This window comes from Parus major, chromosome 3 (assembly GCF_001522545.3).
Source record: "Parus major isolate Abel chromosome 3, Parus_major1.1, whole genome shotgun sequence".
Taxonomy (NCBI): domain Eukaryota; kingdom Metazoa; phylum Chordata; class Aves; order Passeriformes; family Paridae; genus Parus; species Parus major.
Genome location: NC_031770.1, coordinates 22,789,469 through 22,804,182, shown reverse-complemented (window position 1 = coordinate 22,804,182; position 14,714 = coordinate 22,789,469). Strand labels below are relative to the sequence as shown.

The 14,714-nt window shown below is 37.2% G+C and overlaps 1 protein-coding gene across 18 annotated transcripts in view; it reads right to left on the bottom strand.

Annotated features, from left to right (window-relative positions):
• The window catches only part of BICRAL (BRD4 interacting chromatin remodeling complex associated protein like), a 113,815-nt gene that overhangs the window by 63,557 nt on the left and 35,544 nt on the right, over positions 1 to 14,714 (bottom strand). For 5 of the 18 annotated variants that reach the window (XM_015620786.3, XM_015620787.3, XM_015620783.3 and 2 more), the window contains 5 exons: positions 12,876 to 12,937; positions 12,619 to 12,764; positions 12,374 to 12,468; positions 11,070 to 11,172; positions 6,484 to 10,272 (listed from right to left, as the gene is read on the bottom strand). In XM_015620786.3, coding sequence (XP_015476272.1) covers positions 9,470 to 10,272; positions 11,070 to 11,172; positions 12,374 to 12,468; positions 12,619 to 12,764; positions 12,876 to 12,937 — 1,209 coding nt within the window. In that variant the 3' untranslated portion in view covers positions 6,484 to 9,469. The other 13 variants (XR_001520232.3, XR_004496774.1, XR_004496775.1 and 10 more) reach the window with 11 other exon arrangements.

Here is a 14,714-nt window from a genome sequence, read left to right as displayed (position 1 = left end):
AACAGTAATTAACACTTAATTAAAATAAATTTTGATAGAATTACAATATTAACAGCTTTTTTGGCATAATCTTTCTTTCCTTCCCTCAAATTTTGTTTGACTGCTCACTTACGTTACAAAGATGTTTTGACTGAAGTGCCAATAGTGACATCCACCCCAAAACAAAGTATGGCATTGCACAGCTGAACTAACCAAATGTATGCACTGTGTGCTAACTGCATAGCAAGCAGCAGTGAAATTATGTTTTAAAATCAACACTCCATTAAGACAGCCGGAAGAAAGTCACACTTTGCAGTGCTATTGTGTCCATCTGCCTACAGAATCTATACTATTTTTTCTGAAAGGTAGTCAAAATGCAGCATAAAAATACTCTGCAGATCAAATTTCAACTTCTGTCCAGATTCTAGTGTCTACCAATCCTCCATTCCTTCATCCTTCTCTTGGGAAAAAAAGAAAGTTGAAAAAATCTCAACAAAACAAAACCAACCCCACACTCCTAAAAGCTCTTTATCCAGAGGTCCAGGTGATTTCAGCCTAAACCCACTCATCTAGCTGAGGGCAAAGGAGGCCAGAGCCCTGTGTTAGGCTCAGTGCAGTCAGGCACCCCGCAGCCAGGGCAGGCTCTAACATCCCCACCCAGCCTGTGCTGCATGTCCCTGGTTTGTGAGAGCCCCATCCTGGAGTGGGTCTATACATTCCTACACGCAGGAGAGGAAAGAGGAGTGCACAATCCTGAATACAACTTTTCGCAAGAACACGTACCCAAACTCCCTGGCCCTGTAAATGGCTGTTACCAATTACCAGGGCTAGCAACACTTTCACTACCACCTTTACAGGCAGCAATTCCCAGCTGGATTTACCCTTCTCCCTGCTGTGGCTGTTCCATGCCTAACCAGCTGCATGGCAGATTGCCCCCTGGCTGCATCCATTACACCACAGAGGCACTAAATAAGTAACTAGGCTTTTATCACAAAGACTGATTTCAAGGGAAAGAAAAAGCAGAGGCTCAAGTGTCTGAACAAGGACTAAGTTTGCCATCTGTGCTCAGAGAGCAGCTGCCAGCATTGCTTTCACTATGAGCTGAAAGAAGAGATCAAGACCGGAGGGGGGAGCTGGCAGCTACTGCAGCAGTGGGTAACAAACCAAGTAAAAGAGATTGTGGATGAGGATGGACACGATATTTTTAATAGTGAAAAGAGACAAGACATGTTAAAATTAAGAGCATTCACTGCATCCAGTGAACATTTTATGAATGACTGCATGGAGCTAGAGCTACTGAGTAGATTACCAAGCAGAGCATCAAGTAGCTGCTGCATTTGGTGAATATTCATTCATGAGACAGCTCTGCTAAAGATGATGCCTACTTTACTGACAGTTGTTTTTTCTCTGTAAAATACCAACTATTTGACTAGTAAAAATCTTTTAACACCTTTCTCACAGTATGTTTTCTTCCTAGGTCATAAAAAGCAAAAAATTAATGTATTTTTCAATACACACTATGACCTGTGAGATCCCATAATGTTCAATTGAAAACTGCAGCTAGTACTGCACACTTAAATAACCTTTCTCCACAACATTAACTGAATATTATTAGCACAGAGTTGTTAAGGATGGATGGGATGACTGGAGGTCACCTTGTTAAGGCCCCTGCTCAAGCAGGGTCACCAAGAGCCCATTTCCCACTACAATGTCCACACGATGAGACAGTAGTGTGGGATTTCCAGGGCACTGCTCGGTGTCTTAGTCAATCACTCCATCAGAAATACCTTAAATTGCCTCATTTCTTCCCTAGGCCTATAGTTCTTAGTAGGTGCTTTTGGTGAAGGCATGAGACCATTGTTTCAATGCCCTCAGAAACTGTTGTCTTTACCACTACAGACAGAGGAATAAATACAGTCTGCCTATAAAGATTAAAAGGACAATTACTGCAGCACAAAAAAAGTCCGTGTGAAAGAGCAACTGGCCCAATGCTGTGTAACGGAAATAATATTTGGGGGGAAAAAGTCTTCACATTGAGATTTGGTTACATCTGTATAATGTTAAAACTTCCTCTCATTACTCAGAGCCCATCAGAACCACCCCATTTGGCACAATCACTTAAGACCTTCTACAACTCACCAAGCCCTTTACAAAACTGCCAAACAGGCAAAGCCAATTCACAGATCGACACAAATTCACCTCCCCACTGAGGCTGTGAACCACCACATACATTAAACTAAAATTAAACTGATATGACTGTGGATAAATACATTCCTTGCATTTTTTTCCAGTAGGAAATTGACCCACATTTGGTTTGAATTAAACTCACTTATTGCACTGAAACAAATAACTAAACAGAAAGATATGAGTCCCTTTGAAGAGCGTGCAAATCAAATTTGGGTGATAATTAGCAGCAGATAATTGAAACCTACTGTTTATTTGCACAGAACATGATGTTACTGAGCTACCTCTGGAATGGACAAATAGAGCTGTATATTCTGCTTTACACCCTGCTTCTCGTTTTTAAACCCTTTACAGAACATTGTCAACTCACCAGTGTCAAAGCTCCTGCAACCTTGTTAAGTAAATGAGGGGAAGGAAGAAGCAAGTGAAAATTCTCTTTTTTCTGTTCTAAAACACAACAGACCTTTAACAATTTACATCTGCTCCTTCTCCTCTTCCTCTCCATACACACAACAAAACTGGATTTCAAGATAAATCTTGCTTTTGGATTGCAGCACAAAGAGGTCTGAATTTGAGTATAAAGTTTTAAGGCTCGTGGTCACACCACTTGTGGCATGGTTTACTCCAATCTTCAGTCTCAAATTCTTTCAATGCCTGGACCTTGGCACCAGAGCAATAAAACTACTACTAACACCTTCAAGTCTTAAAGAGCATGGCAGATAAAAATAACAAGTAAATAAATCCAGTTTTCCCTGCCATCAATAATCTCATCCTGGTATTTATTTCTACCAAACCAGCCAGGAAGAAAGTAAGTATTTTCTTCCAGTAAGGAAGAAAATAGCTTCACTCTGATTGGGGTAGATGCTAAACACATCTGCATGCAACAGCAGAGGAGGTGGGGGGGGGTCTCTTAGCTAGAGAGTTTACAAATTTAAGACATAAACATTATTTTCCTCCAAAGGTTATGCAAAATTTACAGAAAATAAGAGCACAGGTAAAATATGACCATCTTTTTTAGGAACCTGCTTCATAAAAATGTCTCTAAAACAAACCATGCAGCCTCTGACAGAATACTGCTGAAGAAACAGGTCTAAGTGACTTAAGGCTAAAAGTATCCAAGAACACTTTATTACTTAGTTAGGAAATTAAAATTTGATTGCCAAAGGATAAAACAAGACAAAATCAGAGTAGGCTGGTATCTCTCTTTTAGCTTTAACAAAATCAGGTGTGTTAATATTTCATTTTAAAAAAGCAGTCCTAAACTTCCTGGGAAGTGAGATTTAACTCTCGGACTGGTTGCCACAGGACTAAAACTGCCCTTCTGAAGAGATGAGAGTAACAATGTATTTTCATAAAGGGAATTCTAATTACTACAGATATGTTAATGTTTTATACTGTTTTCACTAAAAACTCAAAATTAATTAAATCACTGGGGGAAATTTAACCTCAAAGAAACCAGTATAGTAGAAAATAGATTCTATACCTGCCTGACCTCTTAGTAAAGACTTATGTTGTCAATGACACTCATTCAGTAGCATGAAACTACCTCACCCACTCCACAATACTTTGAAACTGACTCACAGTTTTTCCCAATGTTCTTGCTCAAATTAACATCAAACCTTGCATATTAGATACGTTCTTTCACAAAGAGCTTTCCAACTGTGTGCAAGCCCATCCTTGCAACTGTTAAAGACACACAAATCCTCATCTGAGTAAAATATTCACTAAATCCATTCTTCACCCAGGTGCAAAGGAAAAAAGAGCGGTATGTTTAGTATTACATTAATTATGTTATCTAATATATGAACAGGTACAATACTGTATAACTTCCTGCATCTACAATACATCCTATGTTGTTAAAATCAAGTTTAGGTCATTTAAATCTCAGATCCCAAAAAAAAATCCATCACACACACACTTACTTACCTTCCTGCTCATCTCTTCCAAACCCTGGAGCCTTGTCTCCTTCAGCCTCATGTGAATTTTCTTCTCTGGACACAAAATTTCCAAGTCCCTATTCCTGAGCACTCAGTATCAAGCCTTCCACAAACACAGCAGATAATCTATTTGCCCTTGAAAACAAGAGGCCTCCAAAATCCCTGATTAATTTTGCCATGAAAGCAATGTGGAATTGTTCAACCTCAATAATATTAACTCCATGCATTTTATGCTGTTGGCCATTTGTTAGCCCCAGATACACCCAAGCAATGCCATGCTGTGAGATGAGCTGTACTAGGTTCCCAGTGATGGTGACTCCAACTCCCTGGGCAGTCCATTCCAGTGATGAACAACCCCTTCAGTGAAGAAATTCCTATTATATCCAGCCTGAACCTCCCCTGGCACAGATCAAGTCTGTCTTTGTTCTGTCAGTAGCTGCCTGGGAGAAGAGGTCAACCCCCACCCTGCATATGTGTCTGTGTGTGTACATACATACATTTACACATATATATAATATATATCTAATATATATTAGATATAATATATATCTTTTATATAAATATATATATAAAATATAGAAAAGCCTTAAATTCTGATGCAGATAGTTTCTTCATCTATAGAATACTTCTTCCCCAAAAGGTTAAGACAAACTAGAAAAAAAATTAAATGAGGTTTATCCTCAGCACACAGCAGGGCAGTTTTAAAGGTTTTTCCTTTAACACCAAACACATTGGTTCAGCTGGACACTCTGTGTCCTTTGTGCATTTTCCTCCCTAGTACAGGAAGCTTACTTGGTGTTTGCCTATTGTAACTCATTATTACACACACTTTTTCCACGTCCAATATGATGACCAGTTGCAAGATTAGCAGCACTTACAAATGCTAACCCATAAATCACAAAAAAACTCAGTACACCCACCACTACTCATCTGAAATCTGTACATGCATTGCATTTGTGCACCAGAGCTGCTATGAGCAGATCTTCACCAGACCTTGCTTCTTTTCTGCAGTGACTTTCTTTAACCGAAGTGAGAGCTGACCGCCAGTCACAAAGACAATTTCTCCCATTTCTGGAAGCTGTCTGAAAAAAATTTTTGTGAAAACTCCAAGGAAAAGTGTCTATGATTTGAAAGGAAAAATTCAAAGGCTTATAAAAAAAAGCTTACTGAAGAAAAGTTCCTCTAGGTTTTAAAAATTGTTTACTTACCTTTCCTTGTGCCAATCTGATTCTGGCTTTTTTTTTCCTTCGTTCAGATCCTCAAAATCATGGTGTATTGAATTTCTTAAATCAGCAATGCATTAACACATATGCCCAAATCTTCATAAATTCTGCCCCATAAGTTGAAAAAACAAGCCTCAGTATAAAAATGTTATTGAAAAGCAATAAAAAAAATATGCCATATTCCTAGAACATAAAGATATTCTCAGGTGAAGATACCTGCACAGTAGACTTCACATAAACTGTTTAGCATTGCAAAAAGTTTGCCTGGTGCTTCTACAGGGATATGGCAAAAAGAAAAAAAAAAATTAACCCCAAGATGCTTAGCCATCCTAACCCAGAAAGAGATTAAAATAATACATAACTAATTTTATTCATTTTGTTACTGTCTGAATCCATGTGGGAAGCATCCAAAGACATGTTTATTTTGTCTCATTGACAAAATAACAAATACTAACCATGAAGATTTCTACCTTTCAACAGTGCAGGCCCTACTCCAAGATGAGAGGCAGTTCCCTTCACCAATGCTCCACTTCCACAGCCTCCAAAAATAAAGTAAGGAAGTTCCAGGTATAAGAGCTTTACTAGATCAGTCTCAGCATACTCTCCGAAAAATTCAATCACAGTAAGAAAAGGCTCATCACCCCTCTAATAAAAGTAGGAAAATTCACTGCACCACCTGCAATTGCAGCATCTTCACACAAAACACCCAAACACAGGTATCTATAACCAAATGCAGCTGACATGAGTCAAACCTGCAGAGTGGATGCAGTGGCAACTTGATTGACCTCTCATCTTCCATCTCCATGCGGCACCAGGAAGATGACTCCTTTACCTTGTAAAAATACACCAGAGAAGGAGAGCATGTCTCAAGAACCTCGCTGTGGCAAGACTCCTAATACCAACTATACCATTGTCTCTCTCATAATTTGGATATTAACGTTAGTGAATGCAGTCATAATGCCACACGAACCAAAGCCTAATAGTGCATGCTCAGAAAGATGCATAAGGAATACGGAAAATTGGCCTACTAAATATATTACAACAGACCTGCATGATGAGAGGAGTAAGAATATTTTGTAGTCATATTACTTAAAACTGATACCAATCATCTTTTGGAAATGTAAATATTCAACTTGGTTAAATCAAGACAATCACAGATAGACATTTTTTCCCAAATCTTTGGCTGTATTGCAATGGTTGTTTCAATTTGTAATCTCCAACTAAACATTTCCTATCCATGGATTAACAATATATTTACTGACTTGTGTCTTTTAACAGTATTTATCCAACATAACAAAATAAACTGCAATTTGTTATACTTTTTTTTTTACAAAACATTTTATAAATATTTTTACAAAATGTATACAAAGCAATTTCAAGTGAGACATACTTTACAAATGAAGGTATTTAAGCAAATAAAGTCCATACCACGCTGACAATAAGTGACACATCCTCTTTAAGTGAAGTCAGTCTGTAAGGCCTCCCTACTCTAACAGATAAATTATACCAAAATCTTAAAAATGAACATAGTTTTCTTAATTGCCAGTTTAAAATTTCTTTTAATATTAGGCAGTATTAAATAACATTGAAATCACAATGCTGATCCAGCAAAATAATGAAAACATGTTTAAAGTCATGCACATTCACAATACTTTGCTGGACTTGAGCCCATATGATTAATAAACTTTTTTTAAGCACCACAAAAATACAATTCTTTCCTTTACTGCTTCACCACGTACCAGAATTCCTTTAGAACTGAATTCAAAGGAGTGAACAACAGAACATTAACAATCTAAGATCAGTCTTATTAGGATTGTTCAAGGGCTTCCTCCCATCAGCAGTTCAGAGAAATGTGTCTGACCAAATCAACCACGATTACTTTTTGTAATTTGTCATTTTTACATGCCATTGTCCCCCCTTCCCAATGAGACCCAATAGAAGACACATAACCTGATACTTCAGTTATGTATTTGCTGTAGAGAGGCTGGAAAGCCCACACCCATTTAGAGATGGTAAAATAAGCAAGGGGACTGATAAATGTGCAACTTCACTTTTTTTTTTTCCTCAATGAAATAAAATTTAACGAGTTAACATACAGCTGTGTAACATATGTTCTCCTTCCTAAATAGTTCAGAATGGCTAAATTTCCAAAATGATAAAATAAAATATGCATCAGCATACACAGCCATAAGAATATTATTAAATCTAAAAAGGCAATAGGTGAAGACTATCTTGTCAGTTTTGCCAATAAGAAAACAACTAACTGCCTGAGAGCCTATTCTGTGGACACCCAACTAAAAATTTAAAACTGGCAATACTTATTAATATTTCTTACAACACTTGGGAATGTTGGGTTTTTACAAACATATACTTTAAAATTGGCACATTTTTTTTTAAATGGCAATTAGTAACATACAAAACCAGTACTTCCATTCACGTTGAAGGGGAAATGAATTTTAAGGAAGTTCATCATTCTCTCATTGCTTTCTAGATCTGGTTTCCTTTAGTGGTCAGACAGTGAACTGTAGCTCAATACTGAGTTGCGCTGTAATGTTCTACTATCTCAAGGATCTAATTCTGCTTCTGTCTGTGCTGTTCAGATGGACTGAACTACACACCAGCAAAACCTTTTGGTTTCTCTCCTGGCAATCTGACTGACAACCACAGCTTGTCACAATGAGCCTCTTATATCATGAAAATCATAATCAGAAAGTCTGGAAAATGGCTGGTAATGTTTCTGAGAAATGGTGGAGAAGTTCTGGGGGAGAACATGAGCATACCTTAGAAACCACAAAAGCTGTATCCTCCTGAGCAGACATATGTACTACACACACGTGACGAATGTCAGCGTGCTTATGTGCACAAAAGCACTCATGACCAAAGTAAACTAGAACAAAGCAGCATGGGCAGCAAAAAAAAAAAAAAGTCATAGATTAAAATAAATAAATAAAATAATAAGATTCTATCTTAACAACATGACAGCAAGCCAAAGACAAACCATGCAATGGTTTCACTTGGCTTTACAATATGAATTAATAATTACACATTTTTTGATATGTTTAAACAATGGGATTGCTGATCAACTTTGGTCTGTACATATCTCGCTAACTATGACTGCTATGGTGGATGATTTAACATTCTCTGACAGCAAAAAGCAAAAAAAAAAAAATCAAAAATAAACACTGGCCTTTAAATTTAATCAGAGTAAGGCTAACATCCTCTTAAAATATAAGCTACAAATACAGTTTTCAAATAAAAGTGCTTTTGACACTTGGTCTAAAAAAAAAAACAAACAACAAATAAAAAAACATTTATACCACTTCAGAAAGACTCAAGGCTGACTACATCCAATTATAAAATGCAAAATCTTTTCCTCAAGAGATAACATATATATGTATTATATATATAAATTAATGGCTCTATCATGGCCTCATCCTGTACACTTTGCTATTTACTGGCTTCCATTCTACCTTCCTTAGTCAAGCATTTATTACTTCATATCATGCCACTGTGACTAAGATCATATAATATCATCCCACAGACTAAAGTTACCCACTACAAATATATCAAGTACTAGCTTCTGCTCAGAAAGCAATAGAAAAGCACTTAAATTATGAAGCCTTGTAAACACACTGATGATTTCCTTCCAACTTAAGAATCCTAGAATACAGAGTCATTAACAAAGCAAATAATCATTTCTGAATAGAGGTACAGTGGGTTTTCCAGAAAAACTAAAAATTTGATGATTTGTGGAAGAAAAGGGTAGGGGAGAATTGTTGCTTCCATCACTCTTTAAAAACACTTTCTTAATAAATATATCCTTTCAAATGACTGTGATTGTCAGTATATTACCATATTATATAGGGCCTAAACAACCTGCAACCCTGTTATGTTGCAGTACTGCGCAATTATCAAAAGCACTATCATAATAATACTTGAAACAGTAAGGCCCTAACAGACTGCATTCTAACAAGGATTAACTTTACTTGGATATCTCACTGTAACCACAATGAGTATTGCTCTCAAACACAGAACAGAATCTAGTTTAGAAAGGTTAACCTTAAATGCATGTCAGGCTGTACTTGTGGTGTCATTCACATTTGCTTCTGCTAAGAGAAACATAACTTGTCCATGGTACTGTAACTATTAACACTCTAAGATACTATTTACAGCTGCTTCTAAAATAGAGTCAGTTTCTACAACACTTTCACTGTGGTCTGGAATAAATTTTTCCAGGCAGTTCTCTTGTGAAGCGATAGGTGAAAAATTAGGGAACTCTAATTCAACTGAGCCACTACTTGCCGCTTCATTCTGTGGCTGTCTCCCAGCTTTTTTAAGTTCCAAGATGTTTTTAAATGTAGTTTCTAAACTCTTACTGAGCAGTAAGTCTTGCTGGGGTTCACCAGAGCCTTTCCTGTTATCAGGATGCAAAACCTCATTCTTTGGAGAGCTCCTCAGAGTTTTGTCTTGAAGTGAATTGTTACACGTTACCTTTGAGAAAGGTTGAACTGTGTTCCTTGATATTTTATTGTGTGTTCCATGACTACCTCTAGACACAATTTTTGACAAGTCTTCAGAACTCGAAGAATTCTCAGTGGACTTGGCAAGATCTTTTCCACTCATCCTTTCTTCAGAAAGGGCCATGTATTGGCTCTCAGAAGAACAATTAGCTTTTTCAAACTTTAAAGCTTTAGTGAGGCTCTCAGATTTTTTAGTAGAAGCTTTTCCTTCTTGTGGTGTCAGAATGTTGTTAGGCACTAGAGGAAGTTTACTGTGGTTTGTGGACTCTGCTGAGCTGGATTTTGGTCGGTCTCTGGCTTGGGTTTTGGTAGTCTGACTTCGAGAAGGTAATGTTTTGCTAGACTGATGGTCACTTTTGCTGGACTGTGCTTCTTCAGCTGTTTTCTCAAATTGTTTGGCAGAACAACAAAAATCGGCCTGATAACCATCTGAAAATCAAGTAGCAACATTTTACTAAAATTAGCCACACATCCAAATAACTGACACTCCAACAGCGCTTCTCAGTACTGAAATTCAAATAACATCCACAGCTTACAGATCTGGGTCTTTAACTTATGCTTAAGTGTTCTGTTTTGTACAGTGCAGAAGATTAGCACTAAATTAATCAGCACACTGCTCACGTATATGCACTGTAAAACCAGATTAAGGGCACTTCCCAGCATTCTAAATATGTAAATATGGTCTCTGAAGATTAATACATTCTACAACACAACCTGTGACTACCTTTTAAAATATGCAGATCATGCAGGAGCTTTAAACACATCATAGCTGAAATCTTACACAAAAATGATGTGTTTCCAGGTGCTATGTTTAACAACATCCCAGTTAAAAATGCTGCCATTTAAATGGCCACAATACTCTAAGAGCAACACTTCATTAAGATGAACAAGAGTATTCATGCTTCAAATAGTGCTGGCTCTTTCTGACTGCAAGCAAACTCATAGATTCTTCCCTGCTAGAATGGAGACACTGCAGGAGTCATGACTGCTGTCACAAGAAATTCAAACATTTCCCTGCCAAACAGGCAGAACATTTTTTTTCCCCTCAAATAACTGCTTCAACCCTACAGTGTCTCTGGACTGTTGAATTCTGGAGTTATAAAAGTTATCTTGCAAATGCTTATTCAGTATTTCAATAACTAGAATCCACAGCAAACAGTGCCTTACTGTGGCCACAACTATTCTTAAACACTCCACACTTAATTTAAAAGTTAAGCATTACTTACCAGGATCCACAAGTGCAAGACGCTTATCCCGGGTAAGAGATGCTCTTTCCTCCTGGTTAAACATCCTATCAATCATAACCATTTCTGCAGAGGGATTTATCCGCTGGAGGAAAAGGAAAAAAATAACCAATCTCTTTAGTGACCCCATAGGTTGGTACCAAATCAAAACATTGATAGCTTAGCTAATCTTCAGAGAAAAAGAGTTTTATTATGAATTTGTGAAGAACACTCAAAATTCAACAGTCATTACTCTGATCCAACCACTACTGAAACTCCATCATGAAATATTACTCATATTGTACTTCAAATTTTATTTGGGAAAAGCTTTAAAACAGGGAATTGCTATTCCAGTTGCATGAATTGTACTTTTTCAGGACTGAGTATGCTTATTACTGTATACCGCTTTTTTTTTTTTACTTCATACAATATCCTTCTCTTTTAGGGAATCAACCAGCGAAAATCTTGACCTGGGACTACCCTATCATCTTCCCTGCACTTCTCTCCTATCCTTGTAACTAGCTGGTGCAGAGCTGCATTTTGCTGACAATGCCTCCAAGCCAGCTGGATCTGTTCATGACAGGAAACATTCACTGCACTAGGCCACAACACAGGCAACTAGTTTCAAACCTGAATGCTTTGTGAAATAAACCTTTCAAAATTACTAAATGGGATTTGCCACACAACATGCCAGATGCTAAAAGAACAAATCTCAACCTCCACCCTCTCTTTGCAACTGCAAATACTTGCAAATATTTCATGGCTAGGATTTTTTACAATGCAACTGCAAATTTTAAAACTATATTAATTCTAACACTTATATATATTATTGTCTCTAAATATCTATTATATGCAAATTCAAAACTTTTCCAGGCTTGAAAACTAGCATGTCTGAAGTCACAATGGCATTTCCTGATCCTTCTAAAATACATTCTTAAAGTTACTTTGCCAGTTTTATTTTACCTCATACTTGGGATTGTGAAAGCACTTAGATTTCTGATGAAGTTCGACCTAGCTTTTAAGGACAATGATTTCCTAAAACACAATATGATTTTATTATGTTTTCTAATAATATAAATTATATTATAATTATAATATGGCTGGGGGCCTCTGAATGGACAGCACTATTTCAGGTTCCATCAACCACAGAAATACACAGAAATCACCCTCCTGACTATCACAGCCTGTTCAGTGTAAGAGCAAAGCAGAAACTGAGAACAGAAGTTCATGTGCCTGTTCTGTAAGTATGTTTCTAGCAAACTTAATCCCATCCCATAAACAAAGTGTACCTGGGTTCTACACCTTACCATTGCATCCTCTATAAGCAAACATCTGTATTTGTTCAGCATAGCCTGCGTCCTCTTCAGAAGCTGTGTAGCTACGGATTCAAATTCACTGTCCACTAGAAAGAAAAAGTACACTTTCAAATGTTGTTCTTCAACAACCTGCACGAATTTTAAAATGTTCCTTTTCTTATTGCTGTAATTTACACTAAGAATTCTCTCAATACACTGATTACAAACTTACTGCCAAATTTTAAAAAGAAAATTACCTTTCCTTAAATCTTCCTCTGTTGGCAGTGATCCCTGGCACACATGGTATGAAAGGAGTCTCTGAACGGCATCATTTAATGATCTGAACCGACTTTTATCTGGTGTCACAGCATGTACCTGATCCTTCTGTAACTGCTGCAGAATACTACAAAAAAAATTAATGATACATATTTAACATACTGTACAGAGTTCTTACATTGACAAAAAGTATAAATTAAGGTTTCTGCAACAAAATTACAACGAAAAAATTACTTACAAAGCTCCTTTAGTTAACTGTTTAGCAGCAGGCCTTTTTTGTCCAACTAAATGACCATCAACCTAAGTTCAAAATAAATGACAAATTACAATATATCCCCTCATTTGCAAAGGCTAAGTTTCAGGATTTGTTTCTGTCAGTAAGATATATCACTAACTGTAACCACCACATAAGTATCAACACTTTCAACTATCTCCTATTTTCACAGGACACTGTATCCACAAAATAGGGAAGTGACATAAACCAAAGTTCTGAAAAACTGTTCATAGACAAACTCCACTGTTGCGCATTATATACATTTCACTAAGAAAGAGATGATCAAATTTAACAGGTGCAAAGAGGGAAAGGTACAGCTAAAAACTTTTACAAATAAATCTGCTCATACAAACTGTCTGCATTTTTCAGAAGATGTTATCTTGCCTGATATTGATGGATTAGAGTATCTGTGAAGAAATCAGGCTAAGAATGTGCACTTAAATTCTCAAAAGCCACAGTGGCTGGGGAGGGGTGATAAAAGTCATTCTAGGAATTCTATTTCAGGTAGAGATCTAACTTATTTTCTCCTCTGCTTTCACATTTAATGAAATCAAGATTTTTCCTGGCAACACTCTCCTGACACCTGAGGCTCTCTGAGAGGGTAAAGACTCATGGCAGGCACACTGGAATACTATTTGCCTCAAAAAGCCTCCAACTTCAGAACATAAAATACAGTCACCACCAAGCAGAATGAACACCTGACCAACTATTACACAATCAGGCTGACCTCCTAACTCAGCACTACTGTACCTTCTGCTCTACTTGTACATCAGTAAGATATGGGAAACATTCCTGTCCTACTGCATTCACAAATACATTTACAAGCAAAAATTCGAAGTCAGATCCTCTCCAGAAAAACTCATCCTGGACAGTGTTTTCCTATATACTTGCGTTATGTGGGAGAACTTTTGATGGTAAAAAAAAGAAGACTGAAGTAAAGAATAAAACAAAGACCAGATAGAACTTTCCTGCTACTTCTCACAAACCATTCTCTCCCAATCAGCTAGAAAACAGCTGAGTTTGTAAGAAATAATGAGTAGGCCAACTCAGTGAAGAATTGCTGTGTCATACAAAATTATCTTTAGGGAACAGTACAGTCAGGCTCCATTTCCTGAACTGAATCTGAAAGCAGCATTCAGTGTATCAATTCAGTGTATCAATTTGCAAAATAATCAACATTTATTATGTCAAGGTAGAATTTGACAAGTTTGATGGAGTTCATGTAATCTACAAAAAACCTACAATTATTCCTTACTTGTTTGCTCACTACCTCCTCCCACCCTAGCGGAGAGGAGAATTAGGAAAAAAGTAAACCTTGTGGGTTGAAAAGAACAGTTTAAAAAACAAAAGAAAAAACAAAATAAAATAATATAGTAATGATGGCTATAATAAAGTTGTAATGAAAAAGAGAAAAAGGGGGAATTAAACCAAGGAGAAACAAGGGATACAATTGCTCAGCACCCTCTGACCAATGCCCACCCCATTCCCAAGCAGTGATCAGCAGCTCACAGGCAATTCCTACATTTATATAAAGAATGTGATGTTCCATAGTATGGGATATTCCTCTGGCCAGTTTGGGCCAGCTGTCCAGGCTCTGCACAACCCCACTGGCACAGCATGGGGCACTGGAAAGGCCATGACTTGCAGAGCAAGCACTGCTCAATAGCTAAAATACTGGTGCATTATCAATATTATTCACATCCCAAATCCAAAACACAGCACTATACCACCTACTAAGAAGAAAATTAACTCCATCCCAGCCAAAACCAGGACAGACAGGGAAACATAAATAGAAGTATTCTC